This window comes from Triplophysa rosa, linkage group LG5 (genome assembly GCF_024868665.1).
Source record: "Triplophysa rosa linkage group LG5, Trosa_1v2, whole genome shotgun sequence".
NCBI classification, from domain to species: Eukaryota; Metazoa; Chordata; class Actinopteri; order Cypriniformes; family Nemacheilidae; genus Triplophysa; species Triplophysa rosa.
In genome coordinates this window covers 25,797,305-25,814,170 of record NC_079894.1, presented here as the reverse complement: position 1 = coordinate 25,814,170, position 16,866 = coordinate 25,797,305, and the positions used below count along the sequence as shown (strand labels likewise).

Here is a 16,866-nt window from a genome sequence, read left to right as displayed (position 1 = left end):
CGTAGCGGGACAACCACATACATATTTTATTTGTATTTAGTTTGTGTGAGATTAAAAAATATCTCATATTACCTGTTCTTTTACCAAAAATCTACTAAGATCAATGAAGACAGTGACATTGTACTGACAATAATATTAATATGAATTTGAATCCATTATAAATAAATTAATTAATGAACACATATCAGATTGGACAAAGCTTCAATCCTGGCAAATATTCCTAACAATTTACAAATAATATTTTAGCGATTTTCATATTTTATTTTTGGAAGTGTATTGAACTTCACATGTCCAAGTCACATTTCATCACAAAACATGAAATATATTTAATCAGTATTCATTAGGAGTGTAACGGTTCTCGGTAAATAATTGAACCGCACGGTTCTCCACCAATGGTTCGGCACACGGTCCAAGCGGCTCATCTTAAATCTGACGAGGCATGTATAATATGGTTCGTTAAAAATTATAATGCATAAAACAGACTGACAAAGTTCAGCTAATGTATGTTTGTCGATGGATACACATTTAATACCTACAACAAATCAAATAACGTAGACAAATTTCAATAGGATTGACGTATGCTGTAATATGACCAGTCATTTATGCTTTCATCACCCGGGTGTTGTGAGCGCGTGAGTGCAGGTGAGACCGAACAGCACATTTTGCTGTTTAAACTAAACTCATTCAAGCCTTGTCAATTTAAACATTTAAGTGCAAGATGATGCACAAGAAAACTCGCTTGCACGCTCTGAGAAGATCCGAAGCGCGCATAAGTTTCAGACATGGCGCAAATATTGAGCTGTCTTTGAAGTGCTTAAACGGACAGATTCACACACGAAGTAGGTCAACATGTCCCTCTTATCAAGTATCTTAACAAACATAGTGGGTTATGTCTTAAGTGAACGGACGAAACGGACGAAAAACAACGCATGTGTACATTATCAGTGTACTGGATCCGTTTCATTCCTCTTAAAGCGACAGCAGCATATTCCTGCTGTCTGTTCAAAGTCAAGAAAATCACTCACTGCTTGTGACTCAATAGCTTCTGTAACTTCAATTATGATTCATCTTTATTTAATTTGTACATATGCAATGTTATGTTTTATTTGATTACTTTAATCCATTTCTACCTTAAAAGGTATACATACAGTATCTTATTTCATTTTCTGTTTTGCTCTGTTGTTTTATTGGTGCTGTTACTTGTAGCTTGATTATTTGTTCGTATTTTTATTTGTCAGTAGTCCCTTTTCCCTGAACATAGCACAAATCAAACAGAACTGAAACCGTGACCTTAAAACCGTGACACAGACCGAACCGTGAGTAATTTGAACCGTTACACCCCTAGTATTCATATTAAGTATATAAGAATTATGATTTTTTTACATGAATCAAAAATATTTAATTCTCCAAATTCTCTTTATTGCAATAAAATAATTACCTTCCAGACATATTATGCAAAATTTACTTTTCATTTCATTTTCTTTTGTTTTGGGGTTGAAATGTGACCTGAGAAACTACAGTCGCTACAGTACTAAACCCAAAACCACATCACAGCACGAGCATCACAAACACACGACACAGAAAGCCAGAATCAATTTGTCTGCAGTTCAGATGTGCAAACACAGAGTTACATAAGATCTCAAACCTCTGAGGTGCTGTAAGCGTCCTGAGTGGAAATAAGCTAAAGAGAGAGAGAGAGAGAGAGAGAGAGAGAGGAGACAAAGAGAGACAGCAGACGAGGTTAGGTGAATGTATCAACGACATCAAGAGGATCAATAACATTATGCTGTTCTCTAACATCACTGCTGAGCCGAGCAAAACCGTCAGAGCACCGATAGAGACGAGAGCAGCACTTCACTGCTGAGGAGTGCAGGACGGGTTTCAATGAACCTCGCAAACATTTCTAAACTGCAGAATTAATGTGATTTTATTAGAGTAAATGCTAACATGATATCATGTTCATGTTAAAATGGACATTCACTATGTGATTATATACACATACTGTACTTGCTAAAACCTGCAATCCATAACCTTTGCCTCACTATCGTCATCTCTTTTTGAAACATAAATTGTAGATAGCTTTATTTATTTATCTTTATGAAGGTTAGTCAAATGACGTCAAAGTTTGATTCACGTTCACAATGGTAAGCTTATGATAATGATTTATAATTGGGTCAGATTTTCCAGTAAATGTCAGTTTGACGGTCAAACTGACATTTACTGGAACATCTGACCCAATTATAAATCATTATCATAAGCTTACCATAGTGAACGTGAACACACGTACTTGCTCAAAAACTGCTTATATTTCATATTTATATGTTTATATATTTGTTCATTTAACCAAAAAAACATACATATTGCAGTTTTAATAACACTATGAATACAACGGCCTGATAACAATCCTATTTTTATAGTTAGTATCACTAATGTACAAATTTGCAACATATTAGATACATTTAGAATTTTTCTAATATTTTTTCTAATTACTATAATGTTTGTTCTAAAATGTGCTGGTTTGCAGCAATGCAAAATAAAATAATAATAATATATAAGCTGTAGGTGTTGTTTTTATGTGAATTATTACGATTTATATATTCATATATTGCAATATATGTTTTAATTGAAAATCACAGTAATAAATATAAAATTTGAACTAAAATATACAAACATTTGAATTAAATGAATTCATCGTAATAAATTATGTAAAAAATGACTTCTGGATCCTGTATTTTCAATTCCTGAATTGAAATTTTGTCAAAGTGGAATTCTAAGTTTTGAATGGCAAATTGTACAGTTATTATTATTTACCAACCACGTTCCTACTTTCCTACATTAAGATGACGTAACAGATTAACATTGTCTTTTTTCTGGTCTCTCACGTTTCTTTCCTCTGTTTTCTGACGGCCTCTCCACCAAAGCAGACGCTTCCGGTCGGACGTGTGAGCCACATTGTTGCCCACGACCTCATTTCCCTCTTTCTCCTCTTTCTCCTCTTTCTCCTCCTCCTCCTCCTCCTCCTCCTCTTCATTCTCCTCCTGCTGAAAGATCAACACACACAAATACAACAACTTACAGCAAAAAAGGTTAAAGGAATAAAAAAACACTGCATGCATAAACATTGATTTCTGTTTAAAATCACACTGGCACTTCTCATGGCTCAGATTTACGGCGTCATCCTGATGGTGATAACACACTTTAATCACATCTTGAAGGCCATGAACCGATAAACTCACACATACAGTACATGGGTTTTTAAGAAGACCATGTGTATTGATTGACCCGTATATAAACCTGTGAAGCATGGATGGTGGAGGGTGATAAAATGATTGATAAAGCCGGTCATCGCTTTCTGACGGGTCAATATGACTGTTATAAAGAAATCAATACGTGAATTTAATGGATCGTTAATATTAAAAAAAGAGGTGAGGGGTCAGTAAATAAAGACATTTTTGGGGAGCTTTTCAGACTTCACACAACCAGGTTGTTTTAGCAGTCTCTAAAATCTATGGACTTCTTTAAATGTGGACGACTGAATTAGGAAAAATAAGACCAGAAACATGTTTCATGTAAACAGGCAAATTTGACGTATTGGTTACTATAAAAATAATCTATAAATAAAATCCCTGTTACTTATCCAAGTATTCATGTGTGTGCTTTAATAAAAATGCAAACGTCACTTTTACTACATTTAAACTATTCAGCCTGTAATAAAACAATTTTAATTAAATAATTAAACATGTTGAAAAATATATCCCAGCCATTAAATCCTTAATAAAATAATCCAAAACATACCTTTAAAGGAAGAACATTCCTGCTTTGGTGTTAACAAGTAACGCAAATATGAAAAATGCCTTTAAATGCTACGTATACACAAAAAACAAAGAACACACGGAAACCTACGTAATGCATTATACAAATATATTACACCCCAAATATTAGGACTTTTTAAAACCACCATCTGTAATTTTTGCCTCTCTATCGCCATCTTTGTAAAAATCCCAAAACAGCAGGTTATACTGTCTCTTTATGTGAGGTGACGTAAAAATGAAGACGAACTGACATTTCCTGCAAAAACGTATACAACTCAAATTATAAATCATTATAATCAAGTTTTGACTTATTTTGAATACATAAGTTACGTATAGTGGTTTATAATGCAGTATAAAGCTCACCACCATCATGGGGTCTTGCAGCCACAGACGGATCAAGGTGGCCAGTGTGTAGTACAGCACCAAGAGCATGATGGGATTGACAAAATGATGCCACTTCAGGCCATCATTCACAGCAAGCTTCCAGGTGGAGGAACAGTCCGTTCGAACGATGGAGGAAATACCAAACACACTGTAGAAGGAGGAAGAGATGGACAAGATCTTACTTGTTAATACACATGCGTTTTGATAAATATTTATGAAATCGTACGGTCAGTTTTTATTCATGTCAAGCTCATAGAACATTTTTGTTGCAGTTCACACACTTGCAAGGGAATGGTCACATGACTAAGGCCCATGTTAATGGAAAACAGGAAGTGATGTCGAGCGCAAAGTCAACACTGTCACTCAGCAGTGATGCAGATCAAGGCGACGTCTCTTTCATCAAATACAATTAGGCAACAATACACACACACACATGCACGCCCATACACGCACACACACACTTCATGCCAAAACTGCTTTTAAAACAAATTAACCGCTGGATTACGTTCATCAAGGAATGGAACATATTCCTTTGCATTGAAAATCACAAGAATATGAACAAAACACAAACCAGCTTCTCTAAAATGTCATTCATTCAGAATCATTTACTGCAGAATAACACAACAATGGAAATTTCACCTTCAAATAAATAAATAATAAAAACTATGGAAAGCATGGGTTTGTGACCAAAGTGTGAAACATTAAAATGTACCCTTTTAAATTTTTTGTTATTTTAATTTTATTTTAGGCATTTTAAAAAAGGGTTAAACTGCAACACACAGTAAGCTTTGCCTTCAAAACTACAAAACTGTGCAACGAAGTGCAAACCCCAAAAAAGTGTAAAACGTTCAAATATTTGAATTATTGTTTTTTTATGCATTGGACAGACATTTTTGTCCAAAGTGAAATATTTGTATGATTCAGAATATAAAAGATTTACTGTTTCTTTAAGGTATTTATCAATATTTGTGTTAAGTCAAAAAGAAGCAAAAATATTTTTTTGTTTTAAAGCAACCTCTGCTAGTTTCATGGAAAGGAAACGTCTGGGACACAGAAGAGAAGATGAACATGTACAGCTAATGTCACTTTCTTTTCTCTCTCTTTTTTACTTGTATATTTTAATATATGCTCAAAATTCCTAAAGCTCTGTTAATATCCCAATTCAAAACATTTGTATTTATTGCATTTTTTACTCTCATTGTCAATGTTTCTTAAGTACAAGTACACCGATGTAAACTCCTTAAAAAAGGTGATTCTGAACATTTCAGAAGTGTAAAAGACTAAATAATATACGGACCAAAAGAATGCGAGCTCAAATACAGTAACTCTAATATACATAGACCTTATGGACAACACGGTCTATGAATCAATATTCATGCAGAGAGTCAAGGGCTACAGAGAAGGCCGAACCAGCGTTTCATCACCTACGGATGTACAAAACCATTTACACAAAGCCTGATCTGAAAATACAGATGGAAATAACCGCTGAGGGACAACTGGTGATTAAATTCATGATTGGTTTATGGATGTGCGCAGTTATACAGATGTTCTGCTTCAAACCCCATCAAACCGTCACAAAACATCTTGATAGACGGCATCGTCCACCTGTATCATTCGGTCCTCCTAAAGGCCACAAAATACATCTAGATTTTATTGGAGAACCCCTGAAAACATTGTTATTCTTATGATAGCATGAATGGAACAAAAGCAAAGGCGCCACCACGCAAACAACATGCGGTAGATGTGCCTTATAAAACTCTTAAAACACCTCCAGCATGAAACTTTACGGTTCACATGTATTGAGCTTTTGTGGACGGGCTATTGTCAGAACAGATGGAAAACAGGATCTTTTATCTTTTGCACCTCTAAAATCATGTCTGTCTAACAGATCGGGCTGTGCTACGCTAGAGGGCATGATGGGAAATACTCATCTATTATTTATACTGAAGGGCAGATAAACATATGACATCTGACAGGGTCTAGCAGTGTTGCATAACCTTATGTGTGTTCAGAGTAAATTGTTTTGCAAATAATCTGATTCCTAATAATAATTTCCAGTCATGCTCACCTCGCAGGACCTGTAAAATGCTACAACTGTAAGAAAAATAAAAGTTTTGTTTTTTATTTAATACACAGAATGATTTAATGACACAGATGTTTACGTATGGCCCACAACACATTACATTTTTTGTAGATTTTGAAGGCATTACTAAATGATGCAAAAAGATATTTAACAGATTTGTCTTTACAAAACAAATCGATTGTATGTGAACTTCTAAACTGGATTATTTTGTACATTCAGTATTCTGTGTTGAATCTAGAAGTGTAGAGGTTTCAAAGTTATTTAGAAAAACACATAGACAGACAGACAGAGATACAAACACAGAGATGGAAAGAGAACGATTAACATACAGACACAGAGAAAGAAAGAGGGACAGACAGACAGGGACAAACATGAACAGACAGACAGACTCTCTTCCTCTACAGTGCATGTTCAATGCCTAGATAGACAGAAACCAACAGACAAACAGGGACAGAAAAAGAGACAGACAGGACAGACAGACATAAAGAGATAGACAGATAGACAGGAATATATACACAGACAGACAGACAAGCAGACAAAGACAGATAGAGAGAGAGAGACAGACACACAGATAGTGAGAGAAATACATACAGACAGACAGACAGACAGACAGGCAGACAGACGGGCAGATAGACAGAAAGACAGACAGACAGAATGACAGATAAACACACAGATAGTGAGAGACAGATAGAGAGAGACAGACACACAGATAGGGAGAGACTGACAGAAAGTCCGACAGTCAGACAGTCCGACAGACAGACAGACAGACATAGTGACATACAGAATGACAGAGATAGATAAAGAGAGAGAGAGAGAGAGAGAGAGAGAGAGAGAGAGAGAGAGAGAGAGAGAGAGACAGACACACAGATAGGGAGAGACAGACAGACAGACAGGCAGACAGACAGACAGACAGGCAGACAGGCAGAAAGACAGACAGACAGATTGATAGAATGACAGATAGACACACAGATAGTGAGAGACAGATAGAGAGAGACAGACACACAGATAGGGAGAGACAGACAGACAGACAGACAGACAGTCAGACAGACAGAAACACAGACAGACAGATAGAATGACAGATAGACACACAGATAGTGAGAGACAGATAGAGAGAGACAGACACACAGATAGGGAGAGATTGACAGAAAGTCCGACAGACAGATAGTCCGACAGACAGACAGACAGACAGACAGACAGAATGACAGAGACAGATAAAGAGAGAGAGAGACAGACACACAGATAGGGAGAGACAGACAGACAGACAGTCCGACAGGCAGAGACACACAGACAGTCTGACAGACAGCGATAGACAGACAGACAGACAGACAGGCAGAGACAGACAGACAGTCTGACAGACAGAGATAGATAGACAGACAGACAGACAGACCGACAGGCAAGCAAGCGGAGACAGACAGACAGACAGTCGGACAGGCAGGCAGGCAGAGACAGACAGGCAGTCTGACAGACAGAGATAGACAGACAGACAGACAGACAGTCTGACAGGCAGGCAGGCAGAGACAGACAGATAGTCTGACAGACAGAGATAGACCAACAGATAGACAGACAGTCCGACAGGCAGGCAGGCAGAGACAGACAAACAGTTTGACAGACAGACAGTCTGACAGACAGACAGATATAGACAGACTCACAGAAAGACAGAGACAGATATATATATATAGAGAGAGAGAGAGACAGACACACACTATCTAGATCACCCTTTATAAATAATCACGCACAATTGAATGAATCAAGATGGCCGGCGAGTGAACTGACTGGATGACATGATTGAGCGTCTCTGACCTGCTGTAGCTGTCGTTGGGTCTGATGGCCTCCTGAAGGAACTGGAACTGGTTAGAATAAAGGACGATGAGATGGCCAGCGCTGAAGATGGCCATGAGAACACACAGACAGCTGAAGAGAAGAGTGTCAAAGGTCCGGCAGAACGACCACCACGTGCACAGACCCAAAAACACAAAGAAGTAGACTGCAGACGTCAGAGAGGGAAGCATGATACCTGCAGACCAGACCGAAAAATATGTCTCAACAACAGATTAAATAAAAAAAACCTGCATTTTGGTAAATTTGGACACTGAAGTGACCTTTTGTTTGTTGACATCTTTCTGACCTGTTAATCCCAGCAGAATGGTGACCACCACTTGTCCCGCTGTTGTTATCAAGTTACCGATGATCTCTTTCACTTTACTTGCCACTCCCGCTACAATACGCAGAACCTTCATCTTTGCACTCTCCTGAACTTCCTCCTCCTCCTCTTCTTCATCCAGCCCTTCATCCTCCACCTCCTCATCCTCAGCTTCATCTTCAGCATCAAAGTCTTCATCCATGAGCATGTCATCTTCCTCCAGTTCCACCTTCTCATCGCACTCGTCCTGTGTAGGGATGACATCATTAGAGTTTCAGAAGAGTTTCAGAATTATTGACACATCTGAGACTAAGCTGAAACAAAACTGAGAACTCCATTAAATGAAAGAGCAACATCTGAGATATAACTTTGTTTTTCTGGAATATTTGATATTAAAGCTTGCGATATTCCAATCCATTTTGAACACATTCAAGTGTTTCATAACATGTTGGATCTGTTCTAGATTAACCCTGATCTCGAAACCTCTCAGATTCACACGCAATAAACAATAAACACAAACAGTGTTTTAACAGCACCATATGTACAGCCTTTAGCACACGAAACAACAGTAGCACACACGACTAAACACCAATATAACTACAGCATAAAACTATTCCATCAAACTCTCTCTTTACTACAGTTTTTATTATCACAGATGATAAAACTTTAACTTGAACTGTTTCAAAACGTATTTTATTAAACTTTTTGTTAACTCTAATCTCAAAGCAATGACATAACATAACAGCCACGTCATGTGTACTGTACGAAAATCTGCAGTTGTGTGCATCAATGCTACGAAATTTACAAATGAAATAAAAACCATTGTTACTATAGTTAAAACATGCTAACCACAAATTAACTATGGTATTCATAGTAAAACTGTGTTTATACAAAGATTATTATATTAACATGATGTGCCACTGCCGTGACAATGGATGGCGAGGAATTCAACGCTCAATATGGATGCTCTAGCGAAGAAAGCCCCGCCTTCCAGTAAAACCAGCCAATCAGTAAAGACTAATGATTCTCTGGGGCGGGGCTCTCGTGAGGCATAAGCCATCATAAAAGCGCAATTTAAGCTTAGCAAACCAAACAATATTGATAGGAAATATTCTGTTTTGCCAGCGATTTTAGAAATATCTGCCTTCACCCATTCAAGTAAATAGGACTGTGGACTAGCTATGACGTAAATAGCTGCCCATGTGCGTTACAAACATGGCCGCCGAGTGGCACAACTTCCGTAAACGGACCTTGGTTTATATAAATAGTTATCAATCTGCCATAAACAATGGATACCACATTTTTTACCATAGACGTTTTACCTGCAAAAATAATAAACAAGCGTTACTGCGCATCTGCGCTTTTGTGTCCCAAACTTAACTTCCGGTACACATCCGCAAATTAGATTATTTCTGATAACAAGCAAAAGAAATAACAGGTAAATTACATTAGCTAACAAGATAAAAGTATGTCTAGCCAGTATTATTTTGGGTAAGCAGTAGAAGAGCCGTTACTTGGCTAAACTTAAATCGACAAAGTTAGATTTTTTTAGATTTTTAGATTTTTACACGACCCATCCAACGAAATGTTTATTAAATACAATTATTATGCAATGAAATATTGGTGTAAGTTAATATTGATATACATAAAATATAAACAGTTATGTTATTAGCCACTACCCAGACCGAATCAACAAATCAATGAACTCTTGTGTGGAGAGCACATGTGCTTCGCGTTTGTATGCACACCTGCGTGTGATAAAGAGACAGTTCACCTTAAAATAAAATTCTTCCATCATTTACTCCTGTCATTTCAAACCTGTGTGACTTTCTTTCTTCTAAAAAATACAAAAGAAGATATTTTGAAGAACGTTAATAACCAAACAACACTGAACCCCATTGACTTCCACTGTATGAACACAAAACCATTTCTCAAAATATCTTCTTTTGTGTTCCACTGAAGAAAGACTCAGTAGCCATCGCACCTGTTCTTCGGCATCAAAGTCATGGTTGTCTTGGGCCATCTCCTCCGTGGGACGTTTGTGCACCAAACTTCTGCACAGCATCCAGGCCGACAGGCTCGCTATAAACATGCCGATGTCCGGGAGGAAAACCCGAATGCCATTGCCTGCGTCTGCACCGATGACACTACACAAAACACATTAATTTGTTTACTGCACACACACATACATGATAAACACAAAACACACGAGAGTGAGAATGAGGAGAAAATGAAAACAGAACAAAGACATTTGGGCTTGAAGGTATTCTTTTACATATCTATATTTTCTTGAATCGTTATGAGATGTGTTACAGGTGATCATGACTTTAACAAACAAACCTCAGAATTCCTGTTAAACCTCACAGCATCTGTGAGAAAGCACATTTCTCCGGCAGTATTTTCCACACATGTGTTGTGTGCTGGAATTCCCTGTTTTAAATGCTTCTCCACCCAGTTCAATAAAAATCAGACGTGCCCCGCAGTAAAAGACTATAAATGTTTCTCATAAAACACATACTGTGTTCTTCTGAAACTCCCACAACTGAGAAAATAAGAGCCAGAATTGTTTCTAAAAGAAACTCTCAATGCACTCAAAATAAGTTTGACTAATGCCGCTCATGTCATTATTATAAAGAAAACAAACTTGAGATTCATATTAATTTATACTACCATAAAACAGAATGACCTCACATACATTGAATGATTAACGTGGTTATGCATTATATGTATCTATTATATATTACACTGAGCCTTCTGCTGATTGAATTACCACAGGGTCCTAAAGCCGTACAAGTTAACATGAAATTCTAAAACAAAAAGTTCACAACTTTTTCACAAAATGACTCTAAAAATATTTTAGTCTCTGCTGAGATGGTAAAGGTAGAATTTAACACATTTTTAATATTTGCGTCACAAGAAAAACTTCAGATGATGCTGAACTTCACATGATGTATTTGTTAAATTCTCCTAAACATCAATGAGATTGAATGGAGAGCAAATGGAAACTTTTGCTTCCCTCTCATTCATTTCTCTTGAGAAAAAGAGTCAGAAATCTGACACATGTGTCTGTCATTAGAGTTTCAGAAGAGATGTCAACAATGTGTCAAACTGAGCTCAGATTTGACAAGTCTGCAATCAAAAGTCAATATTATTGAAGATCTCAATATGAACTCATCAAATTTACCCAAATCCAGATTACTTTATCTCTACAAAATAATCAAACAGATTAAATAATGTTCTTACTTTAAATTTTCCTTGAGTAAAGTATAATGATTCTTTTTTGAATAACTTGAAGTTTTGACTAAAACAAAGAAAAATATGAATTTGCTCCTTGTTCAGTCTACTTAATTTAAACACGTTAAATCAACACAATTGGTAGAGAAGGATCTCCAATTCCCAGCATGCTTTGCATCAGACTGCATTACGAGAGTAACTTTCAAAATATGATTATTTTATGTGTTTTTCAGTAAAGTTAAAGATTTGTGTTTAATGTTCACTTATCTTGGATATTTTGAAGAGTTTGACATATTTTTCAGTTTTGTGGTTACCATTGTTTAGTAGAGTTGCAGAAGTCAAGGGGTTTGATGTATGCATATTTAGACTAAGAAATATGTCAAATAAAGAAACTGTTTAAAAGTTTAGTTACTTTAAAAATGCAACTTTGTGTACTTATTTGTGAGTTCTGTGTCATGGCTCTGCTTCATTTAGTCATGTTTTTCTTGGTCCTGTAGCAGAGTCATGACAAAGCCTTTGGTTATGTGTGGAGAGAAACATATTATTGTCCTTTTGACAATAATATACGTTCTCTCCAGTGTCTCGTCTCTGTTCCCGCCATCTCTTTTCCTCGTTATCTTTCCCTGAGTGTTTAATTATCCACACCTGCCCCATGTCGTTATCCCTCGTTTGTCTTCCCTTTATATACCCTCATGTTTCTTTGTCCTGTGCTCGTATATTGCATTGTGTTTGTGTTCATGTTCTCACCCGTGTTCCTGTTCCTTGCCCTGTTCCTTGCCCTGTTCCTTGCCCTGTTCCTTGCCCTGTTCGTGGTTTGTGAGTTTTGTGCCTTGTATTATTTAAGACGTTTGGTCGTGTCCTTTAGTTTAGTTTATTGTTCTTGTTTTCATTTTGCCCCCCGTGGGAAGTCTTTTGTTTTATATTTCTTAGTTCTGTTTTCCCCCATTGTGGGTGTTTTTGTTCTGTTTTTGTTTTTTGTATAATAAATATATCTGTTAACCCTTTCACTGCCTGCCTGCGCTTGGGTTCTTCTGCCAATCCTTGACAGAATATACGAGCCATCCCAGAACCCAGCAGGCAGCGGTATGAACACTGGACGGTCCCACCTAGCTCGCCGCCTCTGCGGACTTCGCCAGGGAAGCGAGAGTGTGGACGAGTATATGGGGAGGTTCTTTGATGTCGCCGAGAATGGCGTCTTTGGGGAGGAGGAGCTGGCAGTGCTGTTCAACTCCGGTCTCAGGAATCCACTCTCAAGGGCGGAGATGAGGGCGTTGAGGCCGTTGGACTTCGACGCCGTGTGGCTGTCCGCCCCAGGGCGGTCGGAGTCCACGGTCTCAACAAGTGCCCGCTACCCATCTCCGTTGGTCACGATCCCTGAGGGTGGTTCCCTGCAGATCGGGGTTGTGGGTATTGCCACACCATCCCCCTCACTCTCGGCAGCCTCTCCACCGTCCACCAGCCTCGTGGGCAAGCGGGGGAGGCGAGCTTCCTGGGGGTCCACCTCCGAGGAGTCCCAGCCGGAACCAGCCATGCCTCCTACATTCTTCCTTCAGCCGACCTCCAGGCGGGTGGCTCGGCTGAAGAATAAGAGGCAGCGGCGGGCAGCGCGGGCTCTTTCCAAGCCGGCGTCCAGTCCGGTGCAGCCGGCGTCCAGTCCGGTGCAGCCGGCGTCCAGTCCGGTGGTGCTGCCGGCGTCCAGTCCGGTGCACCCGATGCCCAGTCCGGTGTCCAGTGACATGTCTAGTGTCGAGTCCAGTCCGGTGCAGCCGGCGATCCAGCCGGCGTCCAGTCTTGTGTCCAGTCTTGTGTCCAGTCCTGTGTCCAGTCCTGTGTCTAGTCATCTGTCCAGGCCGATGTCCAGTCTTGTGTCCAGCCCTGTGTCCAGTCTTGTGTCCAGCCCTGTGTCCAGTCCGGTGTTCCAGCCGGCGTCCAGTCCGGTGATCCAGCCGGCGTCCAGTCCGGTGATCCAGCCGGCGTCCAGTCCAGCAGAAAGTTCTGCTTACTTAAACCAAGAACCTCTAAAACTCGAGTTGCCTTAATTTTTTTCAGTATTGCCAACTTATCCTTTTTACACCACCAAGCTCTTCATTGATTTCAACAATTACACTATCATTTCTGTTTTTATTTCTTGCAAACAATTTTAAGGAGAAACATCTAAGACTGAGTTGAGACTTAAATGAAACACGACTTATTGAAATGTGTGGCAAATGGATACCAACATACATTCCACTTACTACAAAAGGCGAGATCCACATCAAGTTTCTCGGACTTAAATTAACCGTTTACAATAAACAAGTCTTGTTGTCATATTGCAAAATGCCAAGCAACTGTTTCCAGGCCAAAAACAAAGTATCACGTTCTCAAAATAAAGCCCAATATTCCCATTAGCCGTAACCTAACTTCCAATGTCCTCCGTGTTAACGAAACACACCCACTATCTTACGATCTGTAGAAGTATAATGTACACACCCAAACATCCACTTCACCCAATTTCTGCCCAACGTCCAGCTTTTAGTCAATTTTGAACCTCGGTTTTACTCATTTCCCATGATTCCCTGTCAGAGCGACCTGCGCCGGGCATGAGTGCACGGTTATGTGACGGATAGATGCCTACACTCAACTAACAGGTCAATTAGGAACATAAACAGTTTACAAGCCAGCTTCCTGCCACTTACAGTGAATCAAGCCATCCGACCACGGCTGCTTGGAAAATGTGCCGGTCGGCGATTCCCGTACTCAGAAAACCGCAGCCAATAGAATTACGGCGGCGTGCGGACATCAAGGTAGGCTTTGAAAAATTGGCCTGTCAGGACCGGGTCACGTTTAATCGGGTTTAGCGTTCATCACGGAAAACCGCCAGTTTGGACGTTGGAGTTTGGAGCCACAGCGGGAGACGGGCAGACACTGATGTAAGTGGACTGTAATATTATCCGGCTCTGTCAGCGGAGGAAAACACATCCCTCTTACAGCGTGTGTCTGCTTTTACACGTTTTTAAGTGATACGGTGTGTTCGGAATACCACAAGTACCAAAGGTCTAAGCAACCGTGACGGCAACATCCGGAACGTTGAGGTCACAAATTATTTTTCAAGTTACCAAATACAACTCAGACAATATAAAGACATTACAATAATGTGATATTAAACACAACAGAGAACTCCACCAAATCTGCGGAGACATCAAAGAGCAGCATTTGAACATTAAAGGTCTTTGGCCTAGGAATCAATGAGTTGTTTTATGTCCAAATCACTGGGCAATACAAATGTCTTTTCCACCTAAAGCTTGAATATAAAACTAAATCAATACTCTTTCACAGTGATGCTGGAGGTTTTGTGTCCTGCTATAAAAAAAAGTGGCTGTAAAAATATTTAGTGGAGTAAAACCTTTTCATTTAAAAAAATTCGTAAAACATTTCCCAGGCAATTTATACGCAAGCTTGTGTTTAAAACGAAGAGTTTAGGACTCACCTCTCAAAGCCGATCTGCCGTATCGATTTCTCCCACACTGAACCTGGTAAATAGAAAAGATAAAGGTTTACTACCTATTGTACTGCATTTTCCACCACATCGGCTTTGAAGGAACAGAGTAATTTAGTTTTTAACAGCCTGCGGTGCAGGAGCTCGTAAAACTACAACAAAAGCCAAATTGATTTTCTTTGCCATTTAGGTAGTTTCTGCAGAACACATAAATAAATGTGTCTAGCAATCAATAATGTGATAATACGTCTTATCTTTAATATAGCAGGTGATTTTCTTTCAAGAGAAGTCATCTTCTACTTCAGCTTTCAGGTGTCTTTCATCACTTCTTACATTCTGCTGATTTGAGTTTGACTGTGACCCTACACCAAACCAGTCTTATGGGTCAATTTTTCGAAATTTAGATTTATACATCATCTGAAACCTGAATAAATAAGCTTTCCATTGATGTGTGGTTTGTTAGGATATGACAATATTTGGCCGAGATACAGAATCTGAGGGTGCAAAAAATCGAAATATTGAGAAAATCGCCTTTGAAGTTGTTTATCAGAGGCACTGTAGAAGGCCGTTGCTACGAAGAAGCAGGTTTGTTTTAACTCTCTCCTTTGGCTTACCGCTGTAATGATGTTGTAGAGTGCATCTTTAAGAAAACTAAATTAGAGTTATTTCGTACAGCATGGAAGGATAGTATTCGAAAATACAGGAAAGCCCTAAAAACTTCTAGATCCGCCTACTTTTCATCACTAATAGAAGAAAACCAGCACAACCCTAGGTTTTTATTTAACACAGTGGCTAAATTAAAGAGTACATTCCTTGAGATCATAAAAAATACATTTCATGAAGTGTTTAATTTTGCCGTGTTTGAATGTAAGCAATCTGCCAAGTTGTAAATCCGAAGGTGAACGAATAACAAAGTTATTAGCTTATAAAAAAGGTAATCGACTCTGAATCACGCGAACAAGCCATGACCTGTCCGAATCTTTAACCACAATGTACCTACGTCACTAGAAAAATCCCCGCCTACTGACTGCGAAAACTTAACTCTCTCCTCCCCAAACACTGTACTAGCTCGTTCGTGACGTGTGCATCATGTCTAAGAGAAGCTGTGTTCTATGTAGTGAAACTAAGTCAGTCTTATTTTCACTACCAAAGGAAGAACTTCTGAGGAAAAAATGGTTACTATTTATTTTTCAAACGACACCAAAGGAGTATAAACCGAACGTTTTACTTTGCGCGCGTCATTTTACCGAAGATTGCTTCATCAATCTTGGCGCCTTTACTGCAGGATACATTAAACGTCTTTCCTTAAAAGATGTTGCAATACCAACTTTATTTGGACCTGTAAGCTCCACCGAATCACAACCTGTAAGTGTGACTCTTTATTTTTGTCTTTACTTAAAATTAAATTTGTGTGACGTTATCTCATGTCTGTGTTTAGCTAACGTTACCGTTATTTTTGGGGTTGTTACTGTTTGTTTACCTAACGTTAGCTATAAACTCGTTGCGCTAATGTAAGTGTTCAACCATATTAACTCGCAAAGTCTTTATTTCAAGAACTGCGTGGTGTACTATAGTTATAATAACATCTGAAGATACGAACACCGTACACTGTATGCCGTGATAACTAACTGTTACAAGAGAAGTGTCTAAAACAGTCCTTTTTCTTACTGGCATCTGTATAAGGATTAAAGAATGATTCGTCAGACTCGGGCTCGAACTGGTAAGGTAAAATCGACGC

The 16,866-nt window shown here is 38.8% G+C and overlaps 1 protein-coding gene across 1 annotated transcript in view; it reads right to left on the bottom strand.

Annotated features, from left to right (window-relative positions):
* Positions 1 to 16,866, bottom strand: part of LOC130554610 (piezo-type mechanosensitive ion channel component 2) — a 141,299-nt gene that overhangs the window by 91,950 nt on the left and 32,483 nt on the right. Inside the window, exons 4-10 of the mRNA XM_057334381.1 lie at positions 15,120 to 15,162; positions 10,404 to 10,566; positions 8,405 to 8,666; positions 8,080 to 8,293; positions 4,176 to 4,344; positions 2,883 to 3,041; positions 1,646 to 1,681 (exon numbers count right to left, since the gene is read on the bottom strand). Of these exons, the coding sequence (XP_057190364.1) occupies positions 1,646 to 1,681; positions 2,883 to 3,041; positions 4,176 to 4,344; positions 8,080 to 8,293; positions 8,405 to 8,666; positions 10,404 to 10,566; positions 15,120 to 15,162 (1,046 nt within the window). The remainder of the gene's footprint in view (positions 1 to 1,645; positions 1,682 to 2,882; positions 3,042 to 4,175; positions 4,345 to 8,079; positions 8,294 to 8,404; positions 8,667 to 10,403; positions 10,567 to 15,119; positions 15,163 to 16,866) is intronic.